The 14,016-nt window shown below is 54.0% G+C and overlaps 1 protein-coding gene across 3 annotated transcripts in view; it reads left to right on the top strand.

Annotated features, from left to right (window-relative positions):
- The window catches only part of CAD (carbamoyl-phosphate synthetase 2, aspartate transcarbamylase, and dihydroorotase), a 27,431-nt gene extending 14,185 nt beyond the window's left edge, over positions 1 to 13,246 (top strand). For 2 of the 3 annotated variants that reach the window (XM_011949869.1, XM_011949880.1), the window contains 29 exons: positions 760 to 872; positions 1,272 to 1,516; positions 1,739 to 1,985; positions 2,314 to 2,412; positions 2,585 to 2,809; positions 2,899 to 3,081; positions 3,289 to 3,507; positions 3,774 to 3,941; positions 4,504 to 4,686; positions 4,796 to 4,900; positions 5,540 to 5,779; positions 5,996 to 6,077; positions 6,592 to 6,758; positions 6,934 to 7,098; positions 7,248 to 7,379; positions 7,609 to 7,810; positions 8,219 to 8,409; positions 8,509 to 8,649; positions 8,875 to 8,976; positions 9,706 to 9,802; positions 10,350 to 10,394; positions 10,497 to 10,666; positions 10,761 to 10,835; positions 11,349 to 11,561; positions 11,753 to 11,878; positions 12,081 to 12,236; positions 12,333 to 12,434; positions 12,659 to 12,753; positions 12,872 to 13,246. In XM_011949869.1, the coding sequence (XP_011805259.1) occupies positions 760 to 872; positions 1,272 to 1,516; positions 1,739 to 1,985; positions 2,314 to 2,412; positions 2,585 to 2,809; positions 2,899 to 3,081; positions 3,289 to 3,507; positions 3,774 to 3,941; positions 4,504 to 4,686; positions 4,796 to 4,900; positions 5,540 to 5,779; positions 5,996 to 6,077; positions 6,592 to 6,758; positions 6,934 to 7,098; positions 7,248 to 7,379; positions 7,609 to 7,810; positions 8,219 to 8,409; positions 8,509 to 8,649; positions 8,875 to 8,976; positions 9,706 to 9,802; positions 10,350 to 10,394; positions 10,497 to 10,666; positions 10,761 to 10,835; positions 11,349 to 11,561; positions 11,753 to 11,878; positions 12,081 to 12,236; positions 12,333 to 12,434; positions 12,659 to 12,753; positions 12,872 to 12,974 (4,391 nt within the window). In that variant the 3' untranslated portion in view covers positions 12,975 to 13,246. Of the gene's footprint in view, positions 1 to 759; positions 873 to 1,271; positions 1,517 to 1,738; positions 1,986 to 2,313; positions 2,413 to 2,584; positions 2,810 to 2,898; positions 3,082 to 3,288; positions 3,508 to 3,773; positions 3,942 to 4,503; positions 4,687 to 4,795; positions 4,901 to 5,539; positions 5,780 to 5,974; positions 6,078 to 6,591; positions 6,759 to 6,933; positions 7,099 to 7,247; positions 7,380 to 7,608; positions 7,811 to 8,218; positions 8,410 to 8,508; positions 8,650 to 8,874; positions 8,977 to 9,705; positions 9,803 to 10,006; positions 10,058 to 10,349; positions 10,395 to 10,496; positions 10,667 to 10,760; positions 10,836 to 11,348; positions 11,562 to 11,752; positions 11,879 to 12,080; positions 12,237 to 12,332; positions 12,435 to 12,658; positions 12,754 to 12,871 lie in introns of all 3 variants that reach the window. The other variant, XM_011949861.1, reaches the window with a different exon arrangement.
- Positions 13,247 to 14,016: the final 770 nt, after the last annotated feature.

Below are 14,016 nucleotides of genomic sequence, written 5' to 3'. Positions count from 1 at the left end.
AGCTGAGATCCGGCCACTGCACTCCAGCCTGGGCGACAGAGCAGGACTCCGTCTCAAAAAAAAAAAAAAAAAGAATTCCAGATGGTGTTATCGTTATGTGAATAAATCCAGCCCAATAACTGGACAGCCATCAGTGGTTTGGGCCACTGTGATAAACTTCCAGTATCCAGTATATGGGGTATATTCCAGTATCCCCATGCCCGTTTTAGGCATATTGATTCCATATTCATTAATAAGCACAAAACCTGAGCTTATCCATGAAAATGGCTGTAAGTTAAGATTTCTTTTTTTGTTTTATTTTGTTTTGTTTTGTTTGAGAGGGAGTCTCGCTTTGTTCCCCAGGCTGGAGTGCAGTGGCGCAATCTCTGTTCACTGCAAGCTCTGCCTCCCAGGTTCACACCATTCTCCTGCCACAGCTTCCTGAGTAGCTGGGACTACAGGGGCCCGCCACCATGCCCGGGTAATTTCTTTGTGTTTTCAATAGATACGGGGTTTCACTATGTTAGCCAGGATGGTCTCAACCTCCTGACCTTGTGATCCGCCCGCCTTGACCTCCCAAAGTGCTGGGATTACAGGCGGGAGCCACCGCGCCCAGCCATTAAGATTTCTTAATCTTGAAACACCATGAATCCCACCATCGTGTGACTTGCCTTGGGAATCTCCCAGAGTCTTGACTATAAACCATAGGCATTATGGGCAGTGCCCTCCTTCGACCCTTTCCACCTCCACACCTTCAGTCCTTCCATTCTGTTCTTCCAGGTGAAGTCATGGGCGTTGGGCGTTCATTTGAGGAGGCCTTCCAGAAGGCCCTGCGCATGGTGGATGAGAACTGTGTGGGCTTTGATCACACAGTGAAACCAGTCAGCGATGAGGTAAGTTGTTCCCCTCCCCTGGTAACACCCCTAAAATAGACCCTGCTTCTCATTGCCCCCAGACCATGAGCTTGTTACCAGTAACACTAGCAGCAGTCATCATTGGACATTTGCTTTGTTTTCACTTTGTTGAGAATTTTGAGATGTCTCATTATCACGCAAGGATGTATTACTAGACTTGTTTTTACAGATGAGGAAACTGAGACTTAGGTTCTAGAAATTACTCAAAGCCACATAGCCAGTGAGAGGTAGACCCAGGATTGGTATCCAGGTTTTTGCAGTTACACAGGCTGTGCTCTGGTGTACAGTTTCCCCTTCCTGAGACAATGGTAGCTACGCATGCTCAGGCTTTTAGATGGGCTGGCAGTAGCTTCCCTCTGTCTACCCCCTTTCTATCAGGAGTTGGAGACTCCAACAGATAAGCGGATTTTTGTGGTGGCAGCTGCTCTGTGGTCTGGTTATTCGGTGGACCGCCTGTATGAGCTCACACGCATCGACCGCTGGTTCCTGCACCGAATGAAGCGTATCATCACACATGCCCAGCTGCTAGAACAACACCGTGGACAGCCTTTGCCCCCAGACCTGCTGCAGCAGGCCAAGTGTCTTGGCTTCTCAGACAAGCAGATTGCCCTTGCAGTTCTGAGGTCAGAGGTGGCAATGAGAGCTTCTGGCTGAGAAATGTGGGACGGAACCTTTGTATCAGTGAGGGACCCTTGGGAGGGAGGAAGGAGAGTGTGGGGAGCTTTAGAGGCTTCTGACCTTGGTTCCAAGGACATTTTCTCTCATCCCTGCCCTGGGGTATCAACCCTCTATCAGTCTGTACCCTACTCCCTGGACCTGTGTTTCAGACCCTTCTTCTATTTTAGCACAGAGCTGGCTGTTCGCAAGCTGCGTCAGGAACTGGGGATCTGTCCAGCGGTGAAACAGATTGACACAGTTGCAGCTGAATGGCCAGCCCAGACAAATTACCTGTACCTAACATACTGGGGCACCACCCACGACCTCACCTTTCGAACACCTCATGTCTTAGTCCTTGGCTCTGGCGTCTACCGTATTGGCTCCAGCGTTGAATTTGACTGGTGTGCTGTAGGCTGCATCCAGCAGCTCCGAAAGGTCAGAGAGTTCATTTTCATTCCAGTTTCTTTGCTGTTTTGTTTATCTCTAGCAATTGCTTGGCACTGATCCTGGCATTTCCTATTAATTGCCATCACTTACTTTGGTCATAGAGCTTTGGGGTGGGGGTCCTTTTAGGCCATCTCTCATGCCCCACGTGGTACATGAATCTCTTCCCCAACATTTTGTACCTCCTTCCCTCCCAAGGCAGGGATCCTGTACAGCTCTTTCAGAGGAAGCTGTGCTGGCACTCTCTGAAGTAGGGGCTTTGGCTTAGTTTCTCCATGATTTTCCTGACTGCTAAGTACCCTTCCCCTCCCTCTTGCAGATGGGGTATAAGACCATCATGGTGAACTATAACCCAGAGACAGTCAGCACCGACTACGACATGTGTGATCGACTCTACTTTGATGAGATCTCTTTTGAGGTGAGGGGGAATGGGGGCTTCCTGGTAGCTTGGGTGGCCAGGGTCGAGTGGAACAGCTGGCCGACCTCAGATTCTTTTAAACTTGGTGGGGGCTGAGGGAAACAGCGAGCAGGAAGGCTCAGATTCCTGCCCTCTTTTGCTGCCACCGCTTGTTTCTTCCCCTGCACTGTAGGTGGTAATGGACATCTATGAGCTCGAGAACCCCGAAGGTGTGATCCTATCCATGGGTGGACAGCTGCCCAACAACATGGCCATGGCGTTGCATCGGCAGCAGTGCCGGGTGCTGGGCACCTCTCCTGAAGCCATCGACTCGGCTGAGAACCGTTTCAAGTTTTCCCGGCTCCTTGACACCATTGGTATCAGCCAGCCTCAGTGGAGGGAGCTCAGTGACCTCGAGGTGGGCTGGGACCTGGTGGGATACCTGGAGGCTGGATGATTCTTGGGGGTGAGTGTGAACAACCCAGCTAAGCTCCCTGCCTCCTGTAGTCTGCTCGCCAGTTCTGCCAGACTGTGGGGTACCCCTGTGTGGTGCGCCCCTCCTATGTGCTGAGTGGTGCTGCTATGAATGTGGCCTACACGGATGGGGACCTGGAGCGCTTTCTGAGCAGCGCAGCAGCCGTCTCCAAAGAGCATCCTGTGGTCATCTCCAAGTTCATCCAGGAGGCTAAGGTGGGAGGCTGCGGACGGCGAAGTCTCTGAGGGCATGCTGCCAGCCCTGGAGGAAACTTCCTTCTCTGGTCCAGCAGAATCACAGGCACCGGGGCTGGGAACAGTGGGCTATGTGGGGCTCGGTAAAGGAAGAAATAATCCTAGAGTAAGTGGGAGAAGAAAGTGGCCGTACGTCACACTGTCTGTGTCGTCCCCCCCCCCAACTAGGAGATTGACGTGGATGCTGTGGCCTCTGATGGTGTGGTGGCAGCCATCGCCATCTCTGAGCATGTGGAGAATGCAGGTGTGCATTCAGGTGATGCCACGCTGGTGACCCCCCCACAAGATATCACTGCCAAAACCCTGGAGCGGATCAAAGCCATTGTGCATGCTGTGGGCCAGGAGCTACAGGTCACAGGACCCTTCAATCTGCAGCTCATTGCCAAGGTAATAAGGCTAAAGGAAAGAATTAAAGGGCCACAGTGCCATGAAGCCCTGTACTGTCTCCTACCTTCATCTAAGTAGGCAGGGAAGCTGGAGGGAAGGGGCTATAGCTGGAGCTCATGGTGTTGGGGCTTATGACAGTTAGTCAACCTGAACCCTGCTCAGTCTGATTCCCCCAGAGACTGGTTACTGAGAGGAAGAGTCTAGGCCTATAGATAGTGTCAGCAAGGCCATCCTGCAGAAGGTCTGACCAGTCTTCTCTGCCCCAGGATGACCAGCTGAAAGTTATTGAATGCAACGTACGGGTCTCTCGCTCATTCCCCTTCGTTTCCAAGACACTGGGCGTGGACCTAGTAGCCTTGGCCACGCGGGTCATCATGGGGGAAGAAGTGGAACCTGTGGGGCTAATGACTGGTTCTGGAGTCGTGGGAGTAAAGGTAAGGAATATTGAAACCCTTGGGGTTAGCAGAAGAATAGCAGGAGAGAGGTCACTCACCACACAGAGTTATCAATCAGCATGTAAACCAGGCACCGACTGCAAGGCACTGCTGGATCATGGGGGTAATGAGGTGGTCATTGTCCCTTAGGAGCTTACTTTATGGTAATGGGAGAGAAGAGAAGTTGCATCCCCCAAAAAACTTTGGTATAGAACAGTCTGTGATAAAACTACATATTCGACCTATAAACAGAATGCTGGAGGGGTTCAGAGACAGGAGGTGCTGCTTCCAAAAGGGGTGATCTGGGAAGACTTGAGAGAAGGGGTGCTGTTTGAATTGAGTTTTGAAGGATGGTTAAGGTTTTTTATTTGCAAGGGCACATCCTAAGCAGAACCTGAGGAACGACCCCAAGTATGTTTGGAAAGCAGTAGGGCACACAGAGAGGGCAGGCTGACCCTGCCATTCAGATGAGATCAAGAACAGGGGACCGTGTCCGTCTCTGCTGGTGAGGGAGGAGGTCCTCTCACACCTTGGCCCTCTCTCTTCCCTCCTGCTCCTTTAGGTGCCTCAGTTCTCCTTCTCCCGCTTGGCGGGTGCTGACGTGGTGTTGGGTGTGGAAATGACCAGTACTGGGGAGGTAGCCGGCTTTGGGGAGAGCCGCTGCGAGGCATACCTCAAGGCCATGCTAAGCACTGGCTTTAAGATCCCCAAGAAGAATATCCTGCTGACCATTGGCAGCTATAAGGTACCAGAATCCATGTGGACTTCCCAAGGGCTGTGGCTCCCCGAGCCAGGGCTGACCTTGAAATGGAAGACAGGAAGAAAACAATTTCATCCTTCTGATTTGGTTTCAGAACAAAAGTGAGCTGCTCCCAACTGTGCGACTACTGGAGAGCCTGGGCTACAGCCTCTATGCCAGTCTCGGCACAGCTGACTTCTACACCGAGCATGGAGTCAAGGTACAGGAACTCTGGCAACCTACCCCACTGCTGCCCTTCCCCAGGGGGGTGAAAATACTGCACCAAAGAATTATCTGGGCCGAGCATGGTGGCATATGCCTGTAGTCCCAGATGCTCAGGAGGTTAAGGCAGGAGACTCTCTTGAGCCCAGGAGGTAGAGGCTGCAGTGAGCTGTGAGTGTGCAGTGAATGCACCGTTGCACTCCAGCCTGGGAAACAGTGAGATGCTGTCTCAAAAAAAAAAAAAGGATTATCTCCTATTCCCCTGCTTTTATTATTACCGTTATACTAATAAGCTGTATTCCATGTAGAAAGCAGAATACACAGGAAGCAAAGAGAAAAGTCGCTTACAGTCTCTCTACCACTATTCTGAAATTTTTCCTTCCAGAATTTTCTCTGTGTACATATGTGTGAGCTCATACTGCATCTAGTCCTTGGTAACCTATTTACTTAGTGTAGATATCTTTCCTGTCAAGAAATATACTTTGCCAATATCAAATAGAGGCAGCCCTCGGTCGCCACCCTTTGGGTCCTCAGTCTCCTCATCATGGGCTCCTAGGCCAGCTCCTCTCCCTTAAGGTTAGCTTTCCTGACCCCTGCCAGGCTCAGCTTGGCCTTGACTTTGACTCTGGGTTGGCAGGTAACAGCTGTGGACTGGCACTTTGAGGAGGCCGTGGATGGTGAGTGCCCACCACAGCGGAGCATCCTGGAGCAGCTAGCTGAGAAAAACTTTGAGCTGGTGATTAACCTGTCCATGCGTGGAGCTGGGGGCCGGCGTCTCTCTTCCTTTGTCACCAAGGGCTACCGCACGCGGCGCTTGGCCGCTGACTTTTCCGTGCCCCTAATCATCGATATCAAGTGCACCAAACTCTTTGTGGAGGTAACTGAGACCGACGTGCTGGGAGGGAGACTGCCAGTGTTGATGGAGGAGTGAGTATGGAACAGTCATGCTAGTAATAAAGCTTCGTGGCTACAGAGGGAGAGACGGTGGGTATAGAGAGTGCAGGGCCTGGTTTATGGGAAAACCCATATCTCTCCCTACAACTCCCAGGATCACCCTTCCCTTAAATCAAAGCTGACCGCTTTCCACTTGCAGGCCCTAGGCCAGATCGGGCCAGCCCCTCCTTTGAAGGTGCACGTTGACTGTATGACCTCCCAAAAGCTTGTGCGACTGCCAGGTAAGTCTTTGGGGAGAACTTGGCTTTTGGACACTGGCAGCCGCTGGCATAGAGGCCCTCAGTGTGGTGAAGGATGGCTGGGGGGCCCACACTCTGTCCTGGACTGCACAGACTGTGAAGACCCCAGAATCTTTCTCAATCTTTCATTCCTTGATCCACAGTGTCCACAGTGGCCTGTCTGAGGACCCTTTTTTTTTTTTTTTTTTTTGAGAGGGAGTGGTGTGCAATAACGGCTCACTGCAACTTCCGTCCCCCAGGTTCAAGCGATTCTCCTGCCTCAGCCTCCCAAGTAGCTGGGATTACAGGCGTGTGCTACCATGCCAGGCTAATTTTTGTATTTTTGGTAGAGACGGGGTTTCACTATGTTGGTCAGGTTGGTCTTGAACTCCTGACCTCAGGTGATCCACCTGCCGTGGCCTCCCAAAGTGCTAGGATTACAGGCGTGAGCCACCATGTCCAGCTCATCCTTCTGTATGAATCTTCCTGTAATCTTGCTGCTTCCATTTTATCCCAGGATTGATTGATGTCCATGTGCACCTGCGGGAACCAGGTGGGACACATAAGGAGGACTTTGCCTCAGGCACAGCTGCTGCCCTGGCTGGGGGTATCACCATGGTGTGTGCCATGCCTAATACCCGGCCCCCCATCATTGACGCCCCTGCTCTGGCCCTGGCCCAGAAGGTGAGCCACTGCACCCCTCTTCCTGGTATTGGAGACCCACATGCCCCCACCAGCCACCCTTGCTTCCCTGAGCCCTTTTCCTTCTGCCCCTCCCCATGGGTCCAGGCCACTGGTGCCAGACTAGCCTGTGTGGGCATGGGTGCCAATGAGCCTTACCTCTGTGTATCCTCTCCAGCTGGCAGAGGCTAGCACCCGCTGCGACTTTGCCTTATTCCTTGGGGCCTCGTCTGAAAATGCAGGAATGTTGAGCACCGTGGCCGGGTCTGCAGCTGGGCTGAAGCTTTACCTCAATGAGACCTTCTCTGAGCTGCGGCTGGACAGCGTAGTCCAGTGGATGGAGGTAGGGAGTGTGCATGTGGCAGGAGGCCACCACCCAGTGTCTCCGGCTTGGGGGCCCCTAGCAGTGAGGATTCTGGGTAGCTCCTGGGGTTCTGGGCTCTGATGAGCACAGTAAAAAATTCTGCACTCATCAGTTCTTTCTGCTCCCAGCATTTCGAGACATGGCCCTCTCACCTCCCCATTGTGGCTCACGCAGAGCAGCAGACTATGGCTGCTGTCCTCATGGTGGCTCAGCTCACTCAGCGCTCAGTGCACATATGTCACGTGGCACGGAAGGAGGAGGTAAGAGTATACCAGAGTTCCTGCTGTCTCTGTTGCTTTCCTAGTAACACCAAAGGTCAGGGTAGTTGGGAGGTCCTTGGGGGCAGGAGACAGCGGGAGGAGAGTCTCGAGCCAGCGCCCTTGCAGGTCTACATCATCATTTTTTAAGCAGGGATGTTGGCCAATGGGACTTTGTGTAGGGCAGGGCATATGGATGGTGCCTCTTCTGGATCTTCCCATTGTTCCTCAGATCCTGCTAATTAAAGCTGCAAAGGCACGGGGCTTGCCGGTGACCTGCGAGGTGGCTCCCCACCACCTATTCCTAAGCCATGATGACCTGGAGCGCCTGGGGCCTGGGAAGGGGGAGGTTCGGCCTGAGCTCGGCTCCCGCCAGGATGTGGAAGCCCTGTGGGAGAACATGGCTGTCATCGACTGCTTTGCCTCAGACCATGGTGAGAGAATCCAGCATGTACCTCCTCTGCCCAGTAGGGCTTGTGGAACAGCCCTAGCAAGAAAATGGGAACCAGGCCAGGCCTCAGGACTCTACAAGGACAGGGTCTTCATCTGTATGAGACCCTAGCCTCTAGGGTGCCTGGTCTGTGATAGGTGCCTGATAAATACTTGTTGAAAGAATCAATGAGCCAGTGAGTAAAACTGCAAATGAAAGAACACATGGATAAAAGTGTGGGTTCCAGAAGATGGCAGCAGTCCTGTTGCCCTCATTTCCAGTTCCCAGAAAAAATGAGCATCGGGAGTGGTAGTGAGCATAAGGAGGTTGTTGAAGTGCAGGCCTGGGGTGTGGGTGACTTCCCAGACGTGGAGGTGATTGGTCCTGAGGGTAATGGCTTTCTTTCTCCCAGCTCCCCATACCTTGGAGGAGAAGTGTGGGTCCAGGCCCCCACCTGGGTTTCCAGGGTTAGAGACCATGCTGCCACTACTGCTGACAGCTGTAAGCGAGGGCCGGCTCAGCCTGGACGACCTACTACAGCGATTGCACCACAATCCTCGGCGCATCTTTCACCTGCCCCCACAGGAGGACACCTATGTGGAGGTGTGGGGATGAGGCCCAGAGCAGGAGGGGGGCTCTCCAGCCCTAGGATCTGTTCTCTGGGGGAGCCTTTCCCTACCATAACCCATGTCCTCTGGGCAGGTGGATCTGGAGCATGAGTGGACAATCCCCAGCCACATGCCCTTCTCCAAGGCCCACTGGACACCTTTTGAAGGGCAGAAGGTGAAGGGCACCGTCCGCCGTGTGGTCTTACGAGGGGAAGTTGCCTATATCGACGGGCAGGTACGCAAGTAGCCCCTGCCTGATCTCAGTAGTGCCCTCTTCCACACCACATTCATTTCTTTCCTACCCAGCACATCTACACTGCCCCGCTATGTGCACCACTGCCCTGGACCAGGGGTTGGGGGCACAGCTCCCTCGAGGGACTTTTTGTCCTTGCTGACATCCACCCCTTTAGGACCTGAGTTCTCTCTGCTCCCTCCTGAGTGCCCTGCCTTCTGCCTGCAGGTTCTGGTGCCCCCAGGCTATGGACAGGATGTACGGAAGTGGCCACAGGGGGCTGTTCCTCAGCTCCCACCCTCAGCCCCTACCACCAGTGAGATGACCACGGTATCTACACTACTAGTGGCTAGGGGGCTGGGAGGTGTTAGTCCCAGGGCAGGATAAACAACTTGAACATTTTCATTGGTGGTTCCGGAACAGTTTGGGTTTTCTTGAGGGACTGAATTTGAAGTGGGGTTGGGTCAATTACTTTTTTTTTTTTCTTTTTCTTTTTGAGACAGAGTCTTGCTCTGTCTCCCAGGCTGGAGTGCAGTGGCGCGATCTCAGCTTGCTGCAACCTCCGCCTCTTGGGTTCAGATGATTCTCCTGCCTCAGCCTCCTGAGTAGCTGGGACTATAGGTGCGTGCCACCACACCCGGCTAATTTTTTGTATTTTTAGTAGAGATGGGGTTTCACCGTTTTAGCCAGGATGGTCTCAATGTCTTAACCCGGCTGGGCCAATTACTTTTTAAAAACGCTGGGCCTGGCCAGATGCAGTGGCTCATGCCTGTAATCCCAGCACTTTGGGAGGCCAAGGCAGCAGATGACCTGAGGTCAGGAGTTTAAGACCAGCCTAGCCAACATGGTGAAACCCCATCTCTACTAAAAATACAAAATTTAGCCAGGCGTGGTGGTGCACGTCTGTAATCCCAGCTACTTGGGAGGCTGAGGTAGGAGAATTGCTTGCACCCAGAAGGTCACGCCACTGCACTCCAGCCTGAGCGACACAGCGGGACTCCATCTCAGAAGAAAAAGACAAAAAAAAAAAAAAACTCTGGGCCATTGTTACCCCTCCAGACACCTGAAAGGCCCCGCCGTGGCATCCCAGGGCTTCCTGATGGCCGCTTCCATCTGCCGCCCCGAATCCATCGAGCCTCCGACCCAGGTTTGCCAGGTAAGAGTGGGGTTCCTGTGACTCAGAGGCTGTGTAGGGACAGGATCCACTTCTTCCCAGTGCCTCACCTTTCTCTACTTACATGTCCTCCTCTCCATCCCTTTATCCTTGTCTGATCTGCTGTGCCATCCTTTGCCTAAACAAGTCTCCCAGTGTGAGTAGACATCTCACAACTTCTCACATGCCCTTTTTTGTTGTGGGCAGCTGTGTTCCTCCGCCCAGGAGCTGGGATCCCACGGGGCAGCAGAGCGTGGGGTAAATCCAGGTTGTTGGTTGGTGTGAGTCTGGCCGTTCCTCTTGCCTAGGATGCCTTTGCCAACTGGGAGAGCCCCGGGAGGGCACCACTGCTCCCATACAACACAGCCCCATGGAAGCCACCTGTCTGTCCCCAGAGCTGCCGCAGTCCCCTGCCCTCCCCTAACCTGCTATATTACTGTGTTGTGAATTGGTTTAACACATACACTGTGATTCAGAGTTCCTGGGAATATGGGATTTCTTTCCAAACCTCAGCCATAAATATATATGTGTCCTCTTGGCCTGTTTGCAGCTGAGGAGCCGAAGGAGAAGTCCTCTCGGAAGGTGACTGAGCCAGGTGAGACTCCACCCTGACACACACTCACCTCGGGGACCTCTGATCTGGCCTTGGTAGGAGGAACCCTCTGACCAGCCTCTTCTGCCCCATCCCTCACTGCAGAGCTGATGGGAACCCCTGATGGCACCTGCTACCCTCTACCACCAGTACCTAGACAGGCATCTCCCCAGAACCTGGGGACCCCTGGCCTGCTGCACCCCCAGACCTCACCCCTGCTGCACTCATTAGTGGGCCAACATATCCTGTCCGTCCAGCAGTTCACCAAGGATCAGGTGCCTGGGGCAGGGAGGATGGGACCACCCAGAGCTTTGAGGATTTGGAAAGCGGGGGCTAGGACCTTTATAGCTAACTTGGGCTCTTTCTTAGATGTCTCACCTGTTCAATGTGGCACACACACTGCGTATGATGGTGCAGAAGGAGCGGAGCCTCGACATCCTGAAGGTCAGGATCAGGGCCGGGGGTAGGGTCCAAGCCATTGCCTGCCCTTGGGCAGCATCAGGGCAGGGCTGCACAGTGGTCAGAGTGGGTCTTCCCCCTGCCATCCTGTCCCCTTATGTTAATCCATCCCTCTGCTGCTGTGGATCTTCCCCCCCACATTTTCCCTCCCCAAAGCAGGATTTAGCTGGCTTGGGAGGCCCTGAGCATGTGACCATCACCCCACTAGTGGGGTCTTCTGGTCTGGGCTGCTGCAATCGCAGGAGAGAGCTAGGGTATGTCCTCCTTTCCCAGCTCATTCAAACACTTAATGATGGGTGGTTTTCTGGAGGCAGAGCCTTTAGCTCAGAGTGACACCAGTGGTGGAAACATCAAGGCCCTGACAGGTCACAGGGAAGCTTTAGGTGCAGAAGGGTCCTCACAGCATCCCTCAAATATCACTTGGGGTGGTGGTGCCCACCTGTGGTTCCCCCAGGGTGGACACGCATACGTACACCTTCCACCTTGCTCTCTCCCCAGGGGAAGGTCATGGCTTCCATGTTCTATGAAGTGAGCACACGGACCAGCAGCTCCTTTGCAGCAGCCATGGCCCGGCTGGGAGGTGCTGTGCTCAGCTTCTCAGAAGCCACATCGTCTGTCCAGAAGGGCGAATCCCTGGCTGACTCCGTGCAGACCATGAGCTGCTATGCTGATGTCGTCGTGCTCCGGCACCCCCAGCCTGGAGCAGTGGAGGTGAGGCCAGCCTGGGTACTGAGATGGGGTTAAGAAGGCTGGACCCAGGGACTTGAGAACCCTTCTACCCACATTTTCTGTGACTGCAAGTCTCAGGTTGGGCCAGATGAGTGAGGGGACCCCGGAAGAGTGGGACTGGCAGTTGGGGGGCCTCTGAGCTGCAAAAGACAGGATTTTCCCCTTTTTTTCAGCTGGCCGCCAAGCACTGCCGGAGGCCAGTGATCAATGCTGGGGATGGGGTCGGAGAGCACCCCACCCAGGCCCTGCTGGACATCTTCACCATCCGTGAGGAGCTGGGAACTGTCAATGGCATGACGGTGAGGGTGGTGGCAGGGGTTGGGGCCCTGCCAGGGGACGATCTAGAGAGGGAGGCAGGAAGTGGTTACCCCGGTCCAGGACAGCTGCATCAAGGAGGCCTTCATTCTGCTCCAGGGGCTTTTAAAAGCTTGGAAATGATGTAGCGGGGGGCGGGAGGGCACCCAGTCTGGGATCCCTGTGGTGACTGGGTTCCTCCCCTAGATCACAATGGTGGGTGACCTGAAGCACGGACGCACAGTACATTCGCTGGCCTGCCTGCTCACCCAGTATCGTGTCAGCCTGCGCTACGTGGCACCTCCCAGCCTGCGCATGCCACCCACTGTGCGGGCCTTTGTGGCCTCCCGCGGCACCAAGCAGGTGAGACCCTCACAGCCAAGCCTGGAGGCCATGGAGACGTGGGTTGGGCAGTCAGAGCCCAGTGCTGCATCCACCATGGCTCTCCTCACCCTCCAGGAGGAATTCGAGAGCATTGAGGAGGCACTGCCTGACACTGATGTGCTTTACATGACTCGAATCCAGAAGGAACGATTTGGCTGTACCCAGGAGTATGAAGCTGTGAGTGCTGGGCTTAAGGAAGAAGCCAGGGCTGCTGCCATAGGGCATCAGATATGAGGACAGAAAGGCTGAGCTGAGGGCTGGGTCAGAGCTATTAAACCTCATGTCCGTCAGTTGCCATAGCTGCATGTGGGTGTGGAGGGGGCCACAGAGGAGCCCAGACTTGTGTCCTCTGTAGCCACTCCTACCCCAAGGCACTAATGGGGACCCCATCTGCCTTGCAGTGCTTTGGCCAGTTCATCCTCACTCCCCACATCATGACCCGGGCCAAGAAGAAGATGGTGGTGATGCACCCGATGCCCCGTGTCAACGAGATAAGGTGGTGCAGCATCAGAGTTGGAGACTGCCTCGGGCTGGTGGAGGGGAGGAGACTTAGTCCTGGACAGGCTATCCATGGGCTGCACGATAACACTTCCTTTTTTTTTTTTTTTTTTCAGCGTGGAAGTGGACTCGGACCCCCGCGCAGCCTACTTCCGCCAGGCTGAGAATGGCATGTACATCCGCATGGCTCTATTAGCCACCGTGCTGGGCCGTTTCTAGGGCCTGGTTTCCTCAGCCTCTTCTCTTTAGGCCCAGCTGCTGGGCAAGGAATTCCAGTGCCCCCTACGGGGGCAGCACACTTAGATATTCTTGGACATCCAGATAGCTCACATGTGCTGACCACACTTCAGGCTCTGGACTGGAGCTCTCTGGCATGGGGGTGAGGCCTCAGATGCTGGGGCCCAGTCTGCCCCATCTTCATTCCTGCACCTTAAACATGTACAGTCATTTTTCTACTGACTTAATAAACAGCTGAGCTGCCCCTTGATGCTTAGTGTAGTAGAACGGAGCTTTCTTTTAGAAAATTGAGCAGATTCCCAAATGATAAGAGCAGCCTCACCAGACAGGGCTCTGGCTAGGGCTGTGTGCCCACACTTGGCATTTTCACACTCGTGGCTCTTTGGGACTCAGCAGGAGCATATTACTCTGTTTGTGCTGAGTCCTGTGTCGTGCTAATGCCAGAGCTTACCTGGAGGCTTTGGCTGGTGTCCCAGTCCTTCCTCAATTCAGTTGACTCAAAGACTTGACAGAGAGTTCTGCCCTCTTTCTGACACTGGGAGAACACTCATCAGGGTGAAAGGAAGGCTGAGCACTGCGGCCTGTCTGAAGCCAGGCCTTGACTCTTACCCACTCTTTCTGGTTAGTCCTCCTCCAGTGGCTAAGGATGCCATTGCATTCTCAAAACCACCCTGGAGTTCTCCAGCCACTGTCACTATTAGGAGCCCCTCCTACTTCCCAACCCTGGGAGCCTCTGCCTGACATTGGACAGAGGGGCAGATGCTGAGGGCTGAGGAGCACTTTGGCTTGGAGACCCCAGGGCAGGGGCCTAAGGGGAGTACCTTATGTGTCTGTGGTTGAGGGCTTCTGAGGAGCGGCTGTGCCATCTGGTGAACTTGAGTAGCATTGGAGAAATCTCGTTTCTTTTTTTTTTGAGACGGAGTCTCGCTCTGTCACCCAGGCTGGAGTACAGTGGCCGGATCTCAGCTCACTGCAAGCTCCGCCCCCCGGGTTCACGCCATTCTCCTGCCTCAGCCTCCCGAGT

Source organism: Colobus angolensis, unplaced genomic scaffold (assembly GCF_000951035.1).
Source record: "Colobus angolensis palliatus isolate OR3802 unplaced genomic scaffold, Cang.pa_1.0 Scaffold109, whole genome shotgun sequence".
Classification (NCBI taxonomy): Eukaryota; Metazoa; Chordata; class Mammalia; order Primates; family Cercopithecidae; genus Colobus; species Colobus angolensis.
Note: the sequence above shows the minus strand (reverse complement) of the source record. Positions and strands in the feature narration are given on the sequence as shown.